The sequence below is a fragment of the Paramisgurnus dabryanus genome, chromosome 16 (genome assembly GCF_030506205.2).
Source record: "Paramisgurnus dabryanus chromosome 16, PD_genome_1.1, whole genome shotgun sequence".
In the NCBI taxonomy this organism is placed as follows: Eukaryota; Metazoa; Chordata; class Actinopteri; order Cypriniformes; family Cobitidae; genus Paramisgurnus; species Paramisgurnus dabryanus.
The window spans coordinates 29,522,304-29,547,263 of record NC_133352.1 but is presented as its reverse complement, the minus strand read 5'-3'; the positions used below and the strand labels follow the sequence as shown (position 1 = coordinate 29,547,263).

Genomic DNA, 24,960 nt, shown 5'->3' with positions numbered 1-24,960 from the left:
TATGTATTAAATAAAATGTAAAATACAAAAATGATTTGTATTAAATTAAATATTTATATTTGTTCATATATTTATAATGCATTTATCATGTATTGAGTTTCTGGATTTAACAGTTTACACAACCTTTAATATGTTTACTAAGACTCATACAGTATGAGGTGACGGTACTTACTTTATAAAAACAAGTTTTTGCATTTTTACTGAACTCTATTACATACAGTCAAACTCAGAGGCATAGTAGGCAAATACAGTGGAAGTGAAAAATTATCTGAGGAAATGAGAGGTCAATGATTATTTACATATAATGCAACATTATAAACATATATATACGTTTTATCCCATATGGCAAATATATATATATTTTTAAATATAATTTTAAATATATTTCAAAACAAACAAAAAATGGCCAAACAATATATGTGCTGAAATATATTTTGAAATATGTTTACACATTTTTTTTTCACCAATATATATTTTTAAAATAAATATATTTTAAAGCATTTATATTCATGTCGCATTGAAAGAAAACTTTGTATGTTACAAACCTGTAAACTTAACAGGTTTGAAAAGCTTCAACTGCAAAAATATACTTATAATTTTTATATTTTATACATATACATTTTATTCTTATACTTTATAGATTTTTTACAAACTTTTATATTTTGAAAAATTAAAATAAATATTTGTTTCCCCCCTCAAATTCAAAAATATATTTAATTAAGCTTTACTTTCTTCAAAATGTATTTAGCAAATATTTATTTTTATGGGATTACAGTATATGCAACATTATAAAACAGTATCGTATACAGAGATGTAAAGAGAGAGAGACAGAGACCTGACCTAATGTCTCCATGGAGATCTGTTGGTGGGCGTGTCTCAATGTCTCATAGACAGAAAGAGGAAGCGTTGCTGCTGCTGCTGGTGGTAGTGATGATGATGATGATGAAGCGTTTATCTGTCTCTCTCTCCTCCTGACGCGCGCGTCTTCATCTCTGTCTGTCTGTCAGTCGTCTTCATGATGGCTAGACTGAGTGAACACGGCATTCGCCTGAGCTCTGTAAGTTTTCTATAAAACTTTATTGACTTTCATAGTCTTATATAGTTATGGTGTTATACAGTACGTTGTTGTTGTTTTACTGTAGATGAGCCCGTCGTATCTGGAGAGCAACTCTACAAGTCACACGTGGCCATTTAGCGCTGTCGCCGAGCTCATAGGTAAGCGAAACAAATGCACTTTTCCTCTATCATTGTGCTGAATTTGTTATGTTTTGTCAGGAAATGATCGAGACTTTTGGACTAAACTTCCGCGAAATCATACAGACACGCGCAGTGAGAGCTCGGTGCTGCGCACCTGTTACTGTATGCACGCTCATCTTTACATATACAATACCATTTATTATTTAAGAGCTTATTATACAGTGAATATGCATGATGCATTTTTGTGCAATGAAGTCGTCTATTAGTTTTACCTGATTGAGCAAAGATGCGTCTAGGAGACGTCGCTTTTACGCGTAAAAATACATTTTGTATGACGTCTTCTTTCAATGCAAAAAATAGGGTCGTCTTTTTAACGTCTTATAATAAAGTGTGCCGTTTACATTATATGATATTATTTTTAATGCGTGTGGATTAACAGTCTCTGCATTTCAACTTGCATTTATTGATGTCATGTCCCGTTGTGCAGTATGTTAGATGCAAAAACTACGTAATAAAAATAATTGAAAACAAAAGTGAAACTTATGCTGCAGTGTGTAACAATTAACAAATAATACACAATCTTGATATTAAACTGCATATCTGCACATATAGACGTGCATCCAGAATCGGTAACGCTTTATTTGCATTGTCCACTTTAGACATTTTACTAATTATAAGTAACTTGCAACTATGTATTAGTAGGCAGTCTCCTTAATATCTACTAACTAGGGCTGTCAAAAGATTAATCACGATTAATCGCACACAAAATAAAGGTTTTACACATGTAATACTTTTCTGAATGTGTGTATTACAAGTATACAACATAATTACACATGGTGCACACACATATATTATGCATAAACAAACTTTTTAGTATGCGATTAATCGTGATTAATCTTTTGACAACTCTACTACTAACACTTTATTGTGATGGTTCCCTAACAGACATTTAACTGACTGTATCTTTGCAATTACATGTCAACTTATTCCACTAACCCTAACCTCTTGACTAATTCTACCCCCCTTGCGGTCTGCTAATACTCTAATGAGAGTTAGTTGACATGTAGTTGCATGTAGTTATTTTTAGTTAGCAGAATGTCTAAAGTGGACTATCAAAATAAAGTGTAACCAATCCGAAACCATCTGATGCAATATAGACTTGATCATCTCATGTTTGCTGAAAGGCTTAAAAATATTTAAATGCTGTTGTTAGTTGCTAGTGAAAGCAAACGAACAGACTTCATTTATCCAATAAAATCACACGATATGGCTGAGCGGAAAAGATCTAACATGCAGGTGTTTGTCAGTTGATATCATTTTTAATTGTGGCTTACGTGTACATATGCTTTCTGGGGTCACATCTACAGTAACGGTTAAGAGATATGTGTGCAGCTTTGGGGAGCAGATCTCAATACCGTTTGACAGGAAACTGACAGAGATTGGTGGAAATATTTCTAAATGTGTAATCAAGATATGAAGTTTAAAAAACTAAATTTAGTGTAATACCCTGAACAGGATGTATAAAACGGGAAAAACTGCACAAGCGTGTGTGGTTATGGGTTCAGTTACATATAAATAGTAAAAGAGTGTGAATGATGTAGCCCTCCTAGTACATTAAACAGAAATGAAACTGAAGATGGATTTAACTAATTCAGATTATTTATTGCAGATAATGCATCTGACCCCGGAGTCACGGCCAAGAACATCTGGATTGATGTTCTGACCGTCCGAGATCAGCTGTGTCTCAGTTTTATGGACAATGGTAGTGGCATGACGCCTAACAGACTCCACAAAATGCTCAGGTGATGAAACACAGATATTTACATGCAATGTTTGATAGCAGGTCATGCAAGTTTAGATGCTTGTCCATGCAAAGTCATCTTAAAGAAGCCATCCATCAACACCGTTTATGGTGTGTACCACAGATTGTGCAGGTGGTTATAGAGAGAAAAAAAAAACATTTTTAAAGGATGAGTCTATTTTCTTTTAAAAAATCCAGATAATTTACTCACCACCATGTCATTCAAAATGTTGATGTCTTTCTTTGTTCAGTCGAGAAGAAATTATGTTTTTTGAGGAAAACATTTCAGGATTTTTCTCATTTTAATGGACTTCAATGGACCCCAACACTAAAAGTTTTAATGCAGTTTAAAATTGCAGTTTTAAAGGACTCTAAACGATCCCAAACGAGGCATAAGGGTCTTATCTAGCGAAACGATTGTCATTTTTGGCAAGAAAAATGAAAACTATGCATAACAACTTCTCTTCTTCCTCTGGCTGTGTAACGAGCCTGCGCGACCTCACGTAATTGCGTAATGATGTCGAAAGGTCACATGTTACATATATGAAACGCACATTTGCGAACCATTTAAACAATAAACTGACATAAAGACATTTATTAGTCATTCGATATACAACAACGTCGGAACGGTCCTCTTTCTCCACACTTGTAAACACTGGGGCGTAGTTTCGCATATGTCATCCGTGACCTCTTGATGTCATGACGTATTACGTGAGGTCGCGCTGGCATGTCACAAGAAACAAAAAGTTGTTGTTTAAAATTGCATATTTTTTATTTTTCTTGCCAAAAATTACAATCGTTTCATTTGGGATCATTTAGAGTCCTTTAAAACTGCAATTTTAAACTGCATTAAAACTGTTAAGTGTTGGGGTCCATTCAAGTCCATTAAAATGAGAAAAATCCTCAAAAAACATAATTTCTTCCTGACTGAACAAAGAAAGACATCAACATTTTGGATGACTAATCCTTTAAGTTTAATCAACTTAGATTTGCAAGTCTGTATTGACTAGTGATGAGTTGCTCTAACTTATAAAATAAAGTTGAAATAACTAAAGCAAATTCAACTTGATTTAATAAGTTACAGCAACTCATCCTAGCTGATTGAACTTAAAAATGTAAATGCAAAAAGATTTTTTTTACAATGTAACATCATGGCATGGCATAACATTGTTTTTTCTCTTTGCAGTTTTGGATTCACAGAAAAGGGTTCGGCTAAAGGCTATCACAAGCCCATCGGGGTTTACGGGAACGGGTTTAAGTCAGGCTCGATGCGGTTGGGTCGTGACGCTCTGATTTTCACAAAGAATGGGGGCTGTCAAAGTGTGGGTCTCCTTTCTCAAAGCTTCCTGCAGGCCATCAACGCTCAAGCTGTGATTGTACCCATCGCACCCTTCAACCAACAGACCAATATCCTTCTCATTCAATGACCATTTCTCGGTTTATCTGTTTAAACATGAAATAATATTTTTAGGGATTGCCTTGGTTCAATTGAAGAAGCTTTTTGTTTGGAGACCCTTAACAGTGTTGTTTCACAGACGCTGGTGGTAACAGAAGATTCAGAGGCCAGTCTTAAAGCCATCCTGAAATATTCTCTCTTTAAGACTGTGTCTGAGCTAGAGGAACAGCTCGATTCCATACACGGCAAAAAAGGCACCAAAATTATCATCTGGAACATCCGCAGGTCTGTAAGCGCATTTAAACCGTAAATGCTTGTTAGGGATAAAGGATTGACTCATGATACAAAGCAAACGCTGGCTGATCCAACCAGAGACCGTTGACAGAAATATACGCAGACAGGAGGAACATATTATTATTTACATAAGATTTAAATGCTGTGAATAGTTGAGGATACCGACTGCACTGGAACTGAGCTCGGCTGATTTAAATGTGTTTTGAATATTACCCTGGACTGTTTAGTTTAACAAATGCCTCAACAAACATGAAATTCTTGGAGCTCTTTCAAACAACAAAGTATTTAAAGAGGCACTTCTTTTTTTTAAATGCATCATGTATATTAAAACAGATTATGAGACAAAATAATGCAATGTATGGAGGACAAATAGTTTTTTCTCATCTTTTCCGACTAACAGAAATAAAGACGAAAAGCCCGAGTTCGACTTTGACACGGATGCAGAGGATATCCGCCTGCCGGAAATCCATCCGGAGTCGACGCAGGAGAAATGGCGGAGAGATTATTACAGACATCGCAGAGAGAATCACAGCACACCTGAGATCGAGTTTTCTCTCCGAGTGAGTGATAGAGAACAGACGTCTGGAAACTTAGGGCGTGTGGTTGTGTTACAGTGTGAATGCAAATGTGTGTCTGTCTGTGAGAACGAGAGAATTTGTACAGTAGGTTGACCTGAAGAAATGTTAATACAGTGAAAACTTCTTAACATTTGTGCATGTACATTTTTTACATTTGGATATGCATTGAAATCATAAAGTCATTAATAAGCATCTAGAAGTTTAACCCTTTCATTATGAACAGCTTCAGAGACACAAAGGAAAATACTTTTATAGCTTCAGAAGTAAATAGCAAGCAATAGCTGTTATTTCAAAGTCTAGGTTAACCATAGACGTGATATAGTCAGGCTATAAGTAACCCACTTCTAGCCAAAATATACTTGAATTTGGTTACATGTGGTTTTTTCCAAAATAACTTGAGATGATGTGTGACATTACATTTAATGTACGCAAAGTCAACAGTGATAACAAGCTGTTTGCTTTCATTTATTTATTTTAGGGCTGCAAAACGATTAATCGCGACTAATCGTTTGTAGAATAAAAGTTTTTGATGCAAGTATATGTTTAAGAAATATTTATATATATTTATAATATTATATATATAATATTTTTATATTTATATATAATTTATATTATTATATATTTTTTAATTATACATGCATGTGTGTGTATTTATATATACAGAATTATTATACATAGTATACACACATATATGATGTAAACAAAAACTTTTACTCACGATTAGTCGCGATTCATTTATTTATCTCATTTTATTAAATTTTTCACTGACAGCTTAAATTTTGCCTTGATTTAGCCTAGATATGGGAGTTGTGTTTAGATGCTATTATGATGTCTTTTAAATGCAAAAACATTGCTTACTGGGTATGAAAATGTATAAAAAAGCTCTGCATTCCTTAAAATTCCTTAAATCTCTGAAGTTGTTCATACGTGAAAAGTTTATGTGGTTGCTTTTGTTTGTCTCCGTCTATTCAAATATATGAAAATATGTGTCCTGGACACTCACTTTACATACAAATACCTATGAATACAAATTAGATCTGTTCTTGTGAATCCGCTTAAAGGCGGGGTGCAGGATTTTTGAAAAAGATTTTGGAGAAGGGAGTCGAGCCGAGTACCAAAACACACTTTTAGCCAATCAGCAGTAAGGAGCATGTCCACTAGCCGACATCGTTGGAGGGTCTATCAAAAGAAAGTCTAAATTCTATTGGGGTGGGGGCGTGTTTGTTCAGGTGATTTCAAATGTCAACATTGCCTTTTGAGATCATGCACCCCGCCTTTAAACATAAATTCAGCTTACAGGCTTGAATTAAAATGGATACACAAATACATTTCTCTCTCTTTTATTTCAGGCGTATCTCAGTATTCTTTACCTGAAGCCCAGGATTCAGATCATTTTGCGACAGAAGAAAGTTCAAACTAAGCTGGTTGCCAAGAATCTGTCTATGATCGAAAACGACGTCTATAAACCTCAGTTCATTGTATCCTTTCACTGAACGTTAATATTATATTTGATTGTGTTCAGCTCATTTAGACACTTGGTTTCTTTAAAATCTACCCCTCAGAACGAAAGAGTGAAGATCACTTTTGGATTCAACAGGAAAAATAAGGAGCACTATGGCATTATGATGTACCACAAAAACAGACTTATAAAAGCTTATGAGAAAGTTGGCTGCCAAATCAAGGTAATTGATGACATAAGACCACCGATTAACCCTACTGAAAAATCCAGCAAAGACCAGCATAAACTGGTAGCTGGTTTAAGGTGGCAGTAGTCTAAGATGGTCCTTCCAGCATGACCAGCTAAGTCCAGCTAGACCAGCCTAAAAAGTGACCAAAACACAGCTAGACCAGCTTGCTACACCAGCAATACCAGCTAATACCAAGCTGGGAGACTAGCTAAAACCAGCTCACCAGTTTGTGTTGGTCTTAGCTTGATTTTTCAGTAGGGAACGGCCATGATCACAGAAATCGTCCTGATTGTTTCACGGTGGTAATCTTTCGTGACCAAAATGATCTTTACATTATGTAGATAACAGTAAATCACAACAAAATGACTTAAGCTGGGTTTTTACAGGCAGGGTTTTGATTTTAAAATCAACCCAGAAAATATAAGCTTTCATTGTGGGCCTAAGTATGAGGCTGTGTTAACATCAGTGCGTTTTTATTTGAAAACACATTACTTTTTGCTACTATTATGTCTGTCAGGCACACTGCTCTGGAATTTTCCACCCTCATAAACGTAGACTTTTGTGAACGCTGCAGACTATGTTTTAGTTTGTTGTGTTGCAGTGTAGACGGCCATAACATGTAAACGAAAACGTAAGTGCACACGTTCGGTCCCTGATTGGGTGTTTTGGATTATTGTGTATTCGTCCCTGATTCGTCAAGCCCCTATCATATGATCATTATGCTACCGAAAGATGACAATGATCAACCACAACTCCCGTGTAAACAATAACATGGAGACAGAACTGCAGGCTTTTATAAACACTCAAAACAAGCAAACAAGTACTACAATAAATGTTTTTTCCACTTATGGGAGCATATAAATCAACCATTAGCGATCACTGACATTGCTGCATCCTATTGTTCAAGCTTTAAAGTGACAGCACATCATTTTTATTCCCTTCGCACTTCAAATACTACATTTAGTGCCACCAACTATTGCCACAGATTATAAACTTTATTGTTATTCGTTAATGTTATTCTGCTTATACCATGGTTAACACAGGCATTGCTAAGGCTCTGTTTACACGAGAACGCTTGAGGGTGAAAACGCAAAAATATTTTATCGGATGTGCCTTTCATTTACACGGCGACGACATTTTTGGGGCTTAAAAAAAAAAAAAAGTGAAACCACCCTCCAGAGTGGAAATCTTAAAAATGCTCTACTGTCACGTTCCAAAGTCTGCTCGCAGTGGCTCTCAACGCGTACGCGTTAACGTCACAGGTATGCGCCAGCTCAGGAAAATAACAACAAACATATCGGATTTTTCCATACGTCGGACCTTTAAGTTGCCATATCAGCTCTGATAAATATACGAGAGTTTTTCCAGCAGTAATACAAAATATTCACAGCTAGTATTACTGATCAGAAAAGGTGCATTAATTACCTCTATCAAATTGTTGATGCGCCAATTCGTCAGAGGCAAACCAGACGGCTTTGGACGAGACCTGGGAGAACAAGGAAGAGGGTTGTACGCAGGCGTGTGGACCTACCCGCCTGGAGTGCATGCTCATCGAATATCAAGCTTGAATATCTTTGGTATTTCAAGTCAGTCGTTAGTTCGAATTCATTACTGTTTGATCTTACTGATATTATTTTATACCAAATATTGTACCCCAGCCCCAAGCAAAGTTAAAAGTTTGAGGACTTGACATAAACTTCGCTATCTTTGTGTAAACAGCCCGGAGCGACCAAAAAACATAGGCTACATGACAGACTGCCCAGTCGGCATATGAATATCTTCATTTAATTTGACATGTTTTTGTGAAGAAAGACGACCATATTTACCCTACCTGCTCCGATAAAAGCCTGTTCTATATTCTGTTCTGTACTTTATATATGTGCGTTTATCGAAAAATAATGCATACCTGTGGAACATTTCTCAGTCAGAGTAAAGCATCTATATAGCAATATTTCTGCGCAAATCTTTACAGAAACTTCACTGTAGATGAGGATCGTTTTCATATTAACTCTTTACCCGCCAGCGTTTTAAAAAAAGTTGCCAGCCAGCACCAGCATTTTTCATGATTTTCACAAAAGTTTAATGCCTTCCAAAACTTTTCTTCAAAAACACCCAATTTTGAGCAAAAAGCTGAGATAATTCCATTTTTGTGAAGGACTTTTGATAGAGATCAGATGCAGAGCGATCTATAAAACATAGACAGAGTTTATTCTCTTTCACGTGAGGCACTACTTCCAGGTCACTACTTCCGGGTTGTATAAGTTGCGGAAGTGCGCCACTTGGTGGATAACAGCGGTATTGCTGAAAGCCGGAAATTCTTGTCAATGGCAAGGAAGCGTTTTCTCTTAATTGACGAGTTATCTCGTCAATGGCAGGGAAAGAGTTAAAGCACTGTTAAAATGAAGACGCACTACTGTAGTGTAAACATAGCGAACAATCAATGGTTAAAATGTTTTTAACCAACAGCAGCCTATTTGGTGACCCTACAGTGTGTTTAACTCCTATGTTTCTCTTCTGTAGTCATCAGGTCAAAGGTCAGGGGTCGGGGTCATTGGAGTGATCGAGTGTAACTTCCTCAAGCCGGCTCATAACAAGCAGGATTTCGAGTACACTAAAGAGTACAGGTGCAGTTCACCACACACATGAAACATGCAATGCTACACCGAAGCAAACTAACTCAGACCAATCGTCATTTGAATCGTGGCCTGATACTCTCTCTCATTCAAATCCACAGCCGCATGGAAAACATCCTTTAATGACACAGAATGCTTTGTTGTCTGGCTGATCACAGCCGTGCTGAACTAACAATACATCATTTAATGCATTTCAGTTTGTAGCGTTTATAGTAGGGCTGCAAAACGATTAATCGTGACTAATCGTTTGCAGAATAAAAGAATATCATATGCATGTGCATTGTGTAAAATAATTATGGATATATTTAATATTTACATGTAGGCCCAGTACTAGACTTGCTGGATGGGGAGCAGTCTGCAATTTTGGGTGGCAGCCATAACACTCAATGCAAAATATATATAATACAGATCTGAAGGTTTTACTTTATTTGTCTCCCTCAAATAGAAAATACATAATTCATATTTTGTGTCTTATCAATGTCGCCGACATTGGAAGGCGGGAGCTAACATAAATAACTTTTGCCAACAAGGGACACTATTTGTATAAAAACAATTTTTTCATGGTTGGCTGGACATTTTTGGAGGGGCAGAGGGAAAATCTAGACCCGGCCTTATTTACATGTGTATAGACATTTTTATATTTAAATATAAGTTATATTATATATAATTATAAATACATTTTTTTCTTACAATTATAAATGCATGTGTACGGAAGATACGGAAGAGGATTAGGGCCACTGGTGAAAAAAATATTTGAATTCTGACTTTAATCTCAGAATTCTGACTTTAATCTCAGAATTTGAAATCTCAGAATTTGAAATCTGACTTTAATCTCAGAATTTGAAATCTGACTTTAATCTCAGAATTTGAAATCTGACTTTAATCTCAGAATTTGAAATCTGACTTTAATCTCAGAATTTGAAATCTGACTTTAATCTCAGAATTTGAAATCTGACTTTAATCTCAGAATTTGAAATCTGACTTTAATCTCAGAATTTGAAATCTGACTTTAATCTCAGAATTTGAAATCTGACTTTAATCTCAGAATTTGAAATCTGACTTTAATCTCAGAATTTGAATTCTGACTTTAATCTCAGAATTTGAATTCTGACTTTAATCTCAGAATTTGAATTCTGACTTTAATCTCAGAATTTGAATTCTGACTTTAATCTCAGAATTTGAATTCTGACTTTAATCTCAGAATTTGAATTCTGACTTTAATCTCAGAATTTGAATTCTGACTTTAATCTCAGAATTTGAATTCTGACTTTAATCTCAGAATTTGAATTCTGACTTTAATCTCAGAATTTGAATTCTGACTTTAATCTCAGAATTTGAATTCTGACTTTAATCCTACTTTAATCTCAGACTATAATCTCAGAATTCTGACTTTAATCCTAAAGTCATAATTCTGAGATTAAAGTCAGAATTCTTAGATTAAAGTCATAATTCTGAGATTAAAGTCAGAATTCTTAGATTAAAGTCAGAATTCTGAGATTAAAGTCAGAATTCAAAGAATAAAGTCAGAATTAAAATATTTTTTTCACCAGTGCCCCTAATCCTCTTCCGTACATGTGTGTGTATTTATATATTCATAATTATTAATTATAATAATTGTTTTATAGATTTAATCGTTTTATTCGTTTCGATTAATCGTTTGGCAGATCTAATTTATAGTCTATTTTATTTATCATATCATTAAATAGAACATATTTAAGAAATATTAAGCATTTTGTAATGAATAAAAATATACATAACTATAGATATAAATGAACTAATTTACAAACTGTACATAACATTTTTTATTTTATGAATTAATCACTAATGTACTTCAGAAAGTAAAGTTTGCCTGGTTTTGTTTATATCGCAGACTTACTCTGGCTGCTCTTGGTCTCAAACTGAACGACTACTGGCGTGAAAAGAAGGAAAAGAAAGCAAAAGAGAGAGAGTTTCAGGCCTTGGAGAAAACAAGCAAAGACGATGAATCGGAGGAAAGCGAGGAAGAGGAGGAAGAAGAAGAGGAGGAAGAGGAAGTGTACGGTTGTTTTTAATCAGATTTTCATACAGCTGCACAACATGGTTGTTTAAATGCCACTCGTAGTCAGAGACAGCAGTTTCCTCATACCTGATATGTTGGTTAGAGTTCATCCGTCTGAAAGTCAGGTGGCTGAATTTGTCATCGGCAAGCTGTGGGTTTGTGGGTAATAGTGAGAGATGGCGTAGCTTAGCTAGCTAAATACTCAAGCTAAAAAAATTTCAGTTAGACCACGGATGTCACACATATATACACACACATACACAGCGAGAGGCTTTTGATAGCACAGATACATTCATGCTGTTAAATGCAGCTGGGCGACACTGAGAAACTTCATCTGTTTATCATGTGGTTAATAGTGTGATAGTTGATCTGAACAAGTCATACTAGTAGACCCTAAAACAATCATAGATCCAGAATCACACAGATTTGTGTGGACCGGTGGCAGACAAAATCTTGACAATTAACTTTAAGCAGATGTATGCGATTAAAATATCATTTCTCTATCAGGAAAAATGAAAGATTACCTGGAGAACATTGCTGAAAGATGATGTATTCTGCCATCTTACTTTCTACTTTGAGCCAATCACTTCTGCCATAAATGTCATGTGACTTTTGGAACCACAGGAATATGACATTGTGATTGGCTGTGAGCACTTACAGGCCCATTCACTAATGATGATTATATTAGTGTCCACAACAAGGACGATAAAGTTTATTCTAACTCATGCATGCACTACGGTTTCACATTTTAAATATGTGAGACTTTCAATAAGAACTGATTTTGATCGCCTGTCATTGTTTTATTGTTCATAAACTGTAAAAAAAATATTCCAATGATATTCCTTCCCTGTTTTGCTATAGTTGTTGTGTGGATAGGGCTGTTGTCTTATATTTAAGCTAGATTTACACTGCATATAGACGGTTTTATCAGACACACGTGCGTTGACATGATTGCGTGTCTGGTCTGAACTTTACTTCCGTTTTAAGTTTTTTTAATGGTCTGACTTAGTTGCTAAACTGAACTCTGGAAAAAATACCTCATCAAAAATAACAAATGTTTGAATTTCCTAGTGTTGTTTATTTAGCTTGTTATATAAATAACCAACTTTTTTTCTTAGCGGAGTTTACCAGAAGTTACGTGTTGACCACGGAAGCCGCTTGTTTATGTTGTTACTGCTGAAAGCGTCTCTATATCTTGATGCCTAATTCCGATTTGTTGCCTGCATCCATTTTTTTTTTGAAGATCCGCTTACATCATCTTTTAAAAGTGACTTGTATCCCATATTTGCATTTACTCTAAACACTTGGCATAACAATTTAAGGTAGGCATACCGACCCGGAACAGCTTAAGCCACAGAGGAAGTAAAATGTTACGATATGCAATGGACACAGACAAAATTTATTATACAAGATTATAGAGCTTTATTTCTGTAACAAGACATAAAACTTCAACTAAGCGGACGAAGTAAGCGGAGCCTTCATCCTCCATTGTGCTACAAGCATCATGTCATTTGCAAGCATCACATTTTTATGACGCACGACACGTCTTGATATGGAAATATCCGATCTGTCTGCTTACATTGCGAAGCAAATGCATTTATCCATTTTATATCCGATTTATTTCCACATATGAATGAGGCCTTAAAAAACGAGCTTTTTTCCTGCTTAGACGTCCGTGGGTCACATCCGATCTGTGCCACATGAGGGGAAAAATCTGAATTGAGTCGTTTCAAACAGGCAGTGTAAATGCGGCCTTATATCGAGTTTTAAAACTTTATAGTTATTGGTTTCGTGTTTGTGTGTAAGCAACCATGATCACTTTAAAGTACACTCGCATTCATTTGACATTAATAAGTCGTAGCTCATGGCTGTGCAAAATCTCAAGGCTAAAAAATATAAACATATAATGGACATTTTATTTAAAATGGAACCGAAAAGGCAAGGTCTAGGGGAATATGAGAGAATTATGTTGGTGGATTGACGAGTCTCTTCTCTTTCAGTGGTGTGTCATGGATTCAGTGTGAGGAATGTTTGAAATGGAGAGGGATTTCCACTAATCTGTTTGCAGGAAACATTCCTGATCCGTTCAGGTGCAACATGCATCCAGTGGCACGCTTGCGGTGAGTCACCCGTTTCAGTCCTACATCAAACACCGTCTTCATACTGCTAGTAGTATTAGTATGTAAACTAGGAACACAATGCAGATTTTCCATATGCATGCATTGTCCTACAATCCAATGTGCTTAGTCTGACCTAATTCCCTTTAATATCAAATCTCCGCGACACGATCTGCTGACTCTGTAGCTGTCTTGAAGAATCGGTTAATAACCCATCTCTTCCGACATTACCTCACTTCCTAATATAGGACTTCCTATCTTTCTCTGTTTTCCTTTTCTTTATCTGTACATTCTTAAAAAAAAAAACACCCTTGGCTATGAGACTATTTCTAGTGCACCTATGTATTGCTGTTCTTGTGTTGCTATAATTGCTTCTACTGTATTGTTTACATCATTTGTAAGTCGCTTTGGACAAAAGCGTCTGCTAAATGACAAAATGTAAAGGAATTAAGGAACTATATAAAAGTTTTCTTATAATTTACTTGACCGTATGCCATTACAGATGTATATGACTTTCAGTAAAATCTTTTTATGGGGAAAGAAAATAGGAAATTTAGCATGATTGACATGCTGCTATATTTGTATTTTGCAATGGATATGCGATGTATTGATTGCTAAATAAGCATAAAGGTTCTCTCTTTTTCACTTTAGAGGACATTTATTAACCCACTTGAGTCACTTGGATTACTTTAACTCTTTCACCGCCAGCGTTTTAAAAAAAAGTTGCAAGCCAGCGCCAGCGTTTTTCATGATTTTCACCAAAGTTTAATGCCTTCCAGAAAATGTTCTTCTTCAAATATATAAACATACAATATACCAAATGAAAGAACAGACCCTCTGCTTTCAAACAAAAAAAACTGTTTCATCCTACCTTCAGTAGTTCTTTTGTAATCAGCTTTTGAATATGGGTAGGTTTCTGCAAACACCACATTTTGTGCAAAAAGCAGAGATAATTAAATTTTTGTGACAGACTTTTCATAGAGATCCCATTCAGAGCGATCTTTAAAACAGACACGGACATGCAGCAGCTTGCCATAGGGCAATACTTCCGGGTTTAAAAAGTTGCGGAAGGGTATTGTTGGAAATGTTGCGGTATTGCGGAAAGACGGAAAAACTCGTCTTTGGCGGGGAAGCGTTTTCTCTTGATTGACGAGATATCTCGTCAATGGCGGGGAAAGAGTTAATGATAAATGTAGCTATATGGGCGATTATATAAGTGCAGGTACGGTTGGTGTCCAAAGTGTTTTCATAGAAAGTTTTTTCAGCTTTTTTCAATGGTTGCATTTTTATTATTTTGGTACTCAATGTCGAGGATCAGAAGATTGTACAGTATATAATATAATATTTCCTGTGAAAAGTATCTCATATACTCTACCACCTTGGTAACAAAGTTTGATAGTAACAGAACTGACACCGACAAATTTAGACAAGAGAAAAACGTGATTTTCAACTATATAAGACACTAAAACGATAATTAAAAAAAAAAAATTTACCTAAGAAGTAAACATGCCGCAATTCATACTGGGAACTTTCAGTTTTTTATTGTTTGTTCAGATTACTCATTTTGGCAAATTATTTGGACAAACACTTAAAGGGGACATCCTGATGAAAATCTGACTTTTTCCATGTTTATGTGCTATAATTGTGTCCCCAGTGCTTCTATCAACCTAGAAAATTTGATTAATAACAACCCAGTACCTTAATTTTGGTAAACCATTCTCTGCAAGCATGTGAAAAAATAGCTCATAATAATTTGGCTCCTCCTGTGATGTCAGAAGGGGATAATACCGCCCTTTAATTTGCACTATCCAACCACGGCACTGCCATTTAGTGCAGAGATCAACTCATTTGCATGAGCTGACACACACACAAAATGGCACATTTTGCTCACACCTACAAAGTGGAAATTTTAACATGTTATAATAAATGATCTAGATGATATTTTAAGCTAAAAGTTCACATATGCACTTTGGGGACACGAATGACTTATTTAACATCTTTAAAAGTCTTAAGAAAAGTCCAGTCAACAATATAATACTTGTTAGCAGGATGATTATCCTTATTTCATTCAGTAAACACAAAATCATAAATTGACCCCATTCAAAAACTTTTTTTTTTACTTTGGACACCAAATATACCTGCGACTATATATAATCACCCATGTGGTTTTTGAAGCTTCACTATGTTGAACCCATATAAGATACCATGGCAACAGTTGAATATAAAATCAGACAGTTTTCATGTTTTGGTGAACTATTTTTTAGGGCTGTCAAAAGATTAAATCACGATTAATCACATACAAAATAAAAGGTTTTTAGTATCATATATGTGTATGTATTGTGTGTAATTATATAAAACACAAATACATGTTAGGAAAGTTAGGAAAATATTATGTATATTTAAAAAAAATATAATATAAAATATTATAAAACATAATATCATTTCTAATAAAATTATATAAAAATTACTAATATATATATATATATATACATATACATATACACACACATATATACATACATACATACACACACAATGTTTCTAAAATACATATGTGCATGTGTGTGTATTTATATATACAAAATAATTACACAATAAAAACTTTTTTTCATCTTTTGACAGCCCTAGTTGTAACGTACTGTAAGCAGTCAGAAGTTATGAAACTGTTAATTCAAAGATTATGCTACAATATGTAGACCCTGACATGTAAACTTTGGTTAATAATTGGTCTCTATGGGTTTATTTCATAATTGTTCTCTATGGGGGTTTATACACAGTACTTACAGTAAAAGTTAAGGGTGTTTAATCCACATCAGCATCTAGGATTGAGCGATTCATCGTTTCTGTCTATTTGTTTACAGGAGTTGTTTGTTGCCAGAAGACACAGAGGAGAACGTCACGACACCCACCTATAAAAAAACTCTCAAGAAACAGTTAAGATAATACAACCATCTGTTTGTGTGCGTGCATGTACGCGTGCGTGTGTGTATACTGCGTGTGTTCAACCACATCCTGAAGTCTGAATTCACACATTCACAACACTGTTAAAGTGCACGTATGGGTGTTTCTTTAAAGCGACGTTTGTTTTCTTTCACATGTGTACACAGGGAACAGGCATCTGTGAGGAGAAGAGGAAGATCTCTGGAGGTACACGTCTCTGTGTTGCTGTATGAATACAGGATCTTATCACACTTACTCATTGTTGACTCATTGGTGTCTAAATGTTGTCTGTAGGTCTCTTCAGGGCTGTTATATTTTACATGTGGCCATTCAGAACAAATAATGCATATATAAAACAAGAACTTTGCATATGCAAACTTAAACTATTGTTTAGTGTGTGTCAGTGTTAGGTTAAGTTCCTTTGAAACTACATCTTCACTTGCTACATGCTACGTGTCATGATCTGATTAGTTTCAAGTAATGGCAGTCAAGCTGGTCTGATGATAGCAAACAAAACTGTTAAAAACAATTTTTAACTAAACATTTCACAGAAAAATTGCATCGTTGCATGCTATATAGAAACTAAATAGTCTCATTAGTAAAATTAACCAGTGAATTTACTTAGAAGCACAATATGGATAGGATTTTTCTGCATTCAGATATCCCAAACTCAAATTTTGTTCACAAGTGCACTTACATTATACCAAATGTTTTCAGCAATGTTTGAATTTAGAGAATTTATAGTTTTAACTCCGCCCCTGTCTATAGATTCACTTGTCAATGCCGCCATGTCCGAGTTACTCTCGGTTTTCAAAAAATGACATATTGTGTGACTTTAAATGATTTTCCCAACACAATTTAAGAGAAATCTAATACACATTACAGAGTTATGCAGCTGTAGTGTTGTGTATTCCGTATAAATGTAACGGAAATGCAGTGTTTCTATATCGTGACTTCTCTCTTTCTCTGACTAGAAGGCCAGAGGCATTTCTAAAAATAATGATCTGTTAGATGTGAAACATTGCGTCTTGTCTTGGGTTTAGAAGTGTTGTTCACACCACAGACTATAATAAGTATGTTTTGTAGTTGATTAAAAGCTCGGGGAGACATCTTTGCCGAGTACTATCTGAACCTACATCAGTGACCAAACAGGATGAGGTCATGGTTTCCATGGAGACAGAGGATGATGGAGTCACAGCCACAGAAGAGGAAGAGTCATCACCATCACCAAGGTCTGAAGGATTCAGAATGTTTACATTCATCACTTTCGTAATAATTTCAGACATATGGCTTCTGATGAAAAGATTTTTGAAACAAGAGTCTTGTAACTCTAAACTTTGGAAAGTTTTAAAGAGTATGAAACATCCAATCCTTGCTTTATGTTACCATATTAAACTTGTGATTTTCTATTTTCTGACTGATTTTCTAGAAAAAGAAGGAAAGAAACATGTTCACATGTTGAAGAGAGGAAAATGTCCACAAACCGAGCGAAAATCCCAGACTTGCTGACTAAGAGATGCACAAAAACAACAGATCCGATTCACGAAGCAGCATCAGAAAAAACAGATCCGATTCTTGAAGAAGCATCAGAATCAACAGATACAATTCACGAAGAAGCATCAGAAAAAACAGATCCAATTCTTGAAGAAGCATCAGAATCAACAGATCCGATTCACGAAGAAGCATCAGAAAAAACAGATCCGATTCACGAAGAAGCATCAGAATCAACAGATTCGACTCACGAAGAAGCATCAGAATCAATGTATCCGATTCACGAAGAAGCATTAGAATCAACGGATTCAATTCACGAAGAAGCATCAAAATCAACAGATCCAATTCGAGAAGCAGCATCAGAAACAACAGATCTGATTCACGAAGCAGCATCAAAATCAACAGAACCAATTCACGAAGCAGCATCAAAATCAACAGATCCGATTCATGAAGCAGTATCAGAATCAACAGATCCGATTCACGAAGCAGCATCAAAATCAACAGAACCAATTCACGAAGCAGCATCAAAATCAACAGATCCGATTCACAAAGCAGCATCAAAATCAACAGATCCGATTCACAAAACAGCATCAGAATCAACGGATATGATTCACCAAACAGCAATAGAGTCAACAGATCAGACTTACAAAGCAGCATCAGAATCAACAGATCAGATTCACAAAGAAGCATCAGAATCAACAGATCAGACTCACAAAGAAGCATCAGAATCCACAAATCAGATTCACAAAAAAGCATCAGAATCAACAGATCCGATTCACAAAGAAGCATCAGAATCAACAGATCCGATTCACAAAGAAGCATCAGAATCAACAGATCAGACTTACAAAGAAGCATCAGAATCAACAGATCAGATTCATAAAGAAGCATCAGAAACAACAAATCAGACTTACAAAGAAGCATCAGAATCAACAGATCAAATTGATGAAGCATCAGAGACGAATATCCCAGCAGCATCTGGTATCACTACGGTGGCCCGGGAGGAACAAGAGACTCCTGTAGAGCCCCAGACGTGTCACGGACCCCCATATCCCAGAATCCCCCCTCAGCCTCTCTCCCATCACTCTTCCGTGTCTGTGGCACAGACGGTTGTGGTCACGCCTCTGAGCCGTTCGGGATTTCAGCCCATTTCTCCTTTACCGACGGACAACTCAGACCGTGCAGCCCTCACTCAGAGACTCGCACAGCTCGAGCGGGAGGCCAAGCGGCTTAAACGAATTCTGGGAATCCACGAGACGCCAATGGATTTTGCCATGGTAACAGAGGGGAGCGGGTCATCTGACATCACAATGGCTGAGGAGCGACCTGCGTGTGCAGATTCAGGGTCATGCGACCAGAATGATGAAAGACAAACAAACCAGGTGAGGGGAAAGGAAGACATGGACTGTCAGGTGAGACAGGTGTGCTGTGGTTAAAGTTGTTATGTAAGGAATGTAAGGACAGTAGCGTTCAAAAGTTTGTAAGTTGAGTAAGGGGGTGTGCACACCAAAGATTTTACGCCTGCGACCGGCGCATGAAGATCGGCATTTTTCAAATAAGCCACCAGCTAGCGGTTTTCTTTGATATGATGTTATAGATAATGATATTACCCAGTGCCCGAAAATAGTCCCCTGTTATTGAAAGTTACTAAGCGGACTATTTTCAGGTGCTGCGTAATATCATTGCGCCTCCTGCAGCCATGTTACGGCAGCAAAGTCCTTGATTATTACGCCAGAATGAGAGTATAGTTCCTAGACTTATCTGCCTAGAGAATCGCAACTTTTAATTTTCCGTCGGTCTTAGTACACCATGTAACTACAGAAGAGTCAAGTTTTAAATAGGAAAAATAGCAAAACTCTCTGGTTATTTTTGAGCACAATGCTAATGGTCTAATCAGATTCAATGGATTATGCTAAGCTATGCTAAAAGTGCTAGCGACAGACCCAGAGATCAGCTGAATGGATTCCAAAACGGTAAAAATCAAATATTTAAACTCTCGGGGAGCTGGAAAATTTGCATATTTTTTGGACTATCCCTTTAAAGGAGTTCATATCTATTTTGGACTCTTATTGGTTACATTTTCATTTTTTAGTCATGCACATTTATTATTTACTTTTTTGTTTTATAATGAAAAACATGACTCTTGGTACAATTATATTTTTGATGAATGCTTAAAAGTTTAAAGAGTATAAAAAACATTTTGGTCAATTGACTCTGCACTTTTGAACGGTTAGAGTTAGGCTTCATTAATAAATATAAACAAGGCTCTGAGGACCAGATGTACAGTTTGCATACTTAATGAACTGAAAGTACGCATTTCCATGTAAATTACATTGCAAAGCTAAAACGTCAACTTAACATGAGCGGAACAGATGTCTGTATAAATGGTTTGTAAAACCATCATGAAAATGAACATCCCTCATAGATGTCCTGTCTGCTGGTTTTCTTCAACTATATAAAACATTCAACAGAGCTTTCATTAATGAATTAGAAAAACTTAATCTTCAATAAAAACATTAAGTAAGGGATAATGTAGAGGCAGCCGGTAGTTATTGGGAAATAAGCCCCGACAGTGTGATCAGGACCCGACGCGAAGCGGAGGGTCTTGTATCACACTGAAGGGGCTTATTTCCCGATAACTACCGGCTGCCTCTACATTATCCCGCTTATTACACGGCTACTTGTCACATAAGAAAAAAAACGGACATGAATATGAATTTGAAACATTTTATTGCCATATTTGTTTTAAATTAACATTTTTATCCTTCCGCGAAACTTTGCACAGATGCATAAAATGATCGTAATACCTTATTAAGATCCTCTGCTTCATACTTGTCTGTCTCCATTTTTTCTCTTTTAGCCAGTCTTTGAGAAGTTTTAATGCCCATTCTGTATTTTTTTGTGTGTTGGCTTCGTAGCTGTCATGCTCTATTTTGACAAGTTCAGTCTCAGTAAGCTCTCTGTGTCTTGTCGTGGTTGTCCAGTGTTTGTCACAAGATGGTGCCAAACAGTAATCTTTATTGATCTTTATTGGCGCGGAGCGATTTTACTCGTACAAGTAGTACCGGCTATGCGTTATTACTTTGGAGCGGTTATTATTTGAAAAGAACGAACCTGCAAATGTCTCAACTGACCAATCAGAATCAAGCATTCCAGAGAGCCGTGTAATAAATAACTTTAATCCTTTGTTCTTCAGAGGTTGGAAAAACAGGCAAACAATCGTCCATCCCAGCAAGTGCCAGAAATAATCTCTAAAGATGATCTTTACTGGAGTAAAACATGTGCTAAACTCCAGAGTGAGAATCAGACGTTATTAACTGATCTGAATCAGATGAGAACAGAAAGAGATCAACTGATGAACCAACTGAGACAAATGGAGACGAATGAGAGGAGAGACCAAAGTACAAACACACCAAGTCACACATACAACAGGTGTGTGATACAGACTATTTCTCCTCATCATCACTCTCTTACCTTTCTTATAATCACTCTCTCTCTCTCTCTCTCTCTCTCTCTCTTTCATCTGACAGCACCGTCACAATGGAGCGATTGCGGTCCATTCGTCGTAATGTGGTCGCATTACTGTCCTCCATCCTGCCGAACCTGGACATGCAGGGAATAAGCTTTGACACAGTTGATGTAGATAGCATCTTACAGCAGATCATTCAGGCCAATAACCTCTGATCCTGGAACAGTGATTACAGAAGAAGAGCTGGCAGAAAACATCCACCAATGGCTTTCTTAAATGCCAAATGAAAACAGAGATGAACTGAACAGATGAATGCACATCTGATATTAAAAACACAGCATTAAACTTTAGATATTAAACTACTCACTTCATTTGGAAGGGTACAACTACACACAACACACACAATCTGACACACAGGGGTCTTGGAAACAGCTGCTTGCCTTGAATACATCACACCATCTAAGACACAACATCCCTCACATACACAAACATATTCACAACATCCATAACAAACAGGAACACAAAGTGCACACACGCAACATCGCGCACAAACACAAAACATGCCTCACAAACACACATTCACACAACATCCCTCAAAACACAAACATACCCACAGACATATTTACAACGTCCATAAAAAACACACAAAGTGCACACATGCAAAATCCCGCACGAACACACAACATCCCTCAAAACACACAAACATACCCTAAACATCACTTTCACACACACAAACATATTCACAACATCTCTCAAACACAGACACAAACATATTTAAAACATCCATAACAAACAAACAAACACACACACACACACACACAAAACATCCCGCACAAACACACAACATGCCTCACAAACCCACAACCACACAACATCCCTCAAAGCACACAAATATACACTCAACATCACGCACAATCACACAACATGCCTCACAACACACATTCACACAAAATCCCTCAAAACACACAAACATGCCCACAACTTCCCTCACAGACATATTTCCAACATCCATAATAAACACACAAAGTGCACACATGAAACATACCGCACAAATATACAACATGTCTCACAACACACATTCACACAACATCCCTCAAAACATACCCAAAACATAACTTTCACATACAAACATTCACAACATCCACAACAAACAAACACACACATACACAAAACATCTCTAAAAACACACATATCCACATAAACATATTCACAACATCCCTGACACACACACACAGTGCACATACCAAACATCCAGCACAACACACATTCACACAAAATCCCTCAAAACACACAAACATACCCACAACTTCCCTCACAGACATATTTCCAACATCCATAATAAACACACAAAGTGCACACATGCAACATCCCGCACAAACACACAACATGTCTCACAACACACAACATCCCTCAAAACACACAAAAAATACCCAAAACATCACTTTCACACACACCCAAACCTTCACAACATCCACAACAAACACACACACACACACACAACATCCCTCAAAAGACACATACCCACACAAACATAATTCACAACATCCCTGACACACACACAGTGCACATACAAAACATCCCACACGAACACACAACATCCAGCACAAACATACAACATGCCTCACAAACACACAACATTCCCTCCCAAGCACACAAACATTTTCACAACATCCATAACAAACACACACGCAACATCCTGCAAAAACATACAACATGCCTCGCAAAATCACACAACATCCCTCAAAACACAAACACACACAAACATACCCACAACATCCCTCACAAAACCCCAAAACACATACAAAACATCCCTCACACGCACACACACTGAAGATACCGCAGACACACACACCTTCCTATACAAACACACACACTTACATACAATATCCCTCACAAACACACAAACATACCCACAACATCCCTCACAAACACACACAACATGCCTAAAAACACACATACACAAACAAACACTCATACATCCCTCAAAACACACAAACTCTCTCCAGTTTCATGTCACAGGTGACTTTTGAGTTTTTTTCGTGTCATTTCTCAAATACTTGCATCATTGTGCAGCTTTAGCTTTGTTTATATTTAAACCTGATATTCTTTAACTATAATGAGTTTATAATTCAGGCATCAGTTTTCTAGTATTACAGTTTTTTTTGTACTATTACATTTATACACTGATGATCTCATTTTGTTAACATAGAAACTATGTTTCTTTTAATCGCATAATAAACGTCATCAGTGCCGTTTTTGTAAAAGAGTTTTTTCTCTTTCCTTTTTATTTTAAACTGTTTAGCACGTTGAGCTTGTAAGACTATAAAATATATTTCTGAATTATCAAGTGTTGTAAATGTAAACGGGCTGGGATCGGATCAAATATGTAAACGTAATCATTTATTTTAGCTGCTAGCTGAAACCCTGAACATTAGTGACAAGTGTGATTTATAAACAGATAGATGTGCTTTCCTGTGTCAGTATAAACTTACTTGACTCATTTACTAAAAATACTTCATTTAAAGAACTACTGAGGACTTTCAGATAAGCTTGAATAAGTTAATTTACAAACATATAAAAAATCAAGTTATGAAGCAATAATACACTTATTTTTCCATAACTTGCCTTTTATTACAGAATATTACACAATACTGGTTCATGACAATAAGTTTTAAAACAACCTTTAAATGAGTCTGATAATATTAACAGCAGGTCACTGCATGAGACAAAGACAGAAACAAACTCTTTACATTAAGATTAAAATTCAATCCTTTTGTGCAATACAGTAAAGTGAAACAGTGTTAGTTTGTAAATGAATTTAGGATTGTTAACAGGAGAAAGAGTGAATTGAAGCACAGTTGTTTTCACAGTTGCACAAAGGTCATGAGGCGGAGGTGCGACGCTCACATTCAGGTAAACTGGAAGTATTGTTTGAGTAAATTATATTCGCTTTATACAAACAATACTGGGCCCATAAATTATACAGATCAGCCACTTGTGGTCAGGAGCCATTTAAAAACATTCAATATATTTATAATGCCACATCATTATTTAAAACGTATTTCTATGGTTACAACGATTTCAATTATGGCCATGTTTTCACGTTTATCTGAGAATTAATACTGAAGCATATGAGAATCTCGAACTTGCGCAATTACAAAGCAAGAGTTAAAAATGACACATCGAAACAGATTCAGGATAAACAAAGAAATGCAAAGCGATACATGACTGGAAATAAACAGGATAGATCATCGCAGATGATTTAATATTAAAACCTCTACTATTTACAGACGGAGAAAGATTTTTGTGACATTTGTCTTT

General features: G+C 36.2%; 1 protein-coding gene across 1 annotated transcript; it reads left to right on the top strand.

Annotated features, from left to right (window-relative positions):
* The first annotated feature begins 874 nt into the window (after positions 1-874).
* On the top strand, positions 875-24,960 carry LOC135760621 (uncharacterized). Its single transcript, XM_065274697.2, has 17 exons — positions 875-1,057; positions 1,143-1,215; positions 2,867-2,999; positions 4,185-4,406; positions 4,533-4,679; positions 5,089-5,248; positions 6,616-6,744; positions 6,829-6,948; positions 9,475-9,578; positions 11,458-11,622; positions 13,626-13,745; positions 16,604-16,675; positions 16,850-16,889; positions 17,769-17,914; positions 18,112-19,552; positions 21,367-21,602; positions 21,701-24,960. Exons 1-17 carry the CDS (start codon positions 1,016-1,018, stop codon positions 21,852-21,854), a joined length of 3,504 nt encoding a protein of 1,167 aa, XP_065130769.1. The 5' UTR covers positions 875-1,015; the 3' UTR covers positions 21,855-24,960.

Coding starts and splice junctions, on each gene's coding strand:
- LOC135760621 (XM_065274697.2), top strand. CDS start 1,016: ATGATGGCTAGACTGAGTGAACACGGCATTCGCCTGAGCTCT. Junction 4,407..4,532: donor CCCTTCAACCAACAGACCAA/TATCCTTCTCAT, acceptor TGTTGTTTCACA/GACGCTGGTGGTAACAGAAG. Junction 16,676..16,849: donor AAAAAAACTCTCAAGAAACA/GTTAAGATAATA, acceptor ATGTGTACACAG/GGAACAGGCATCTGTGAGGA.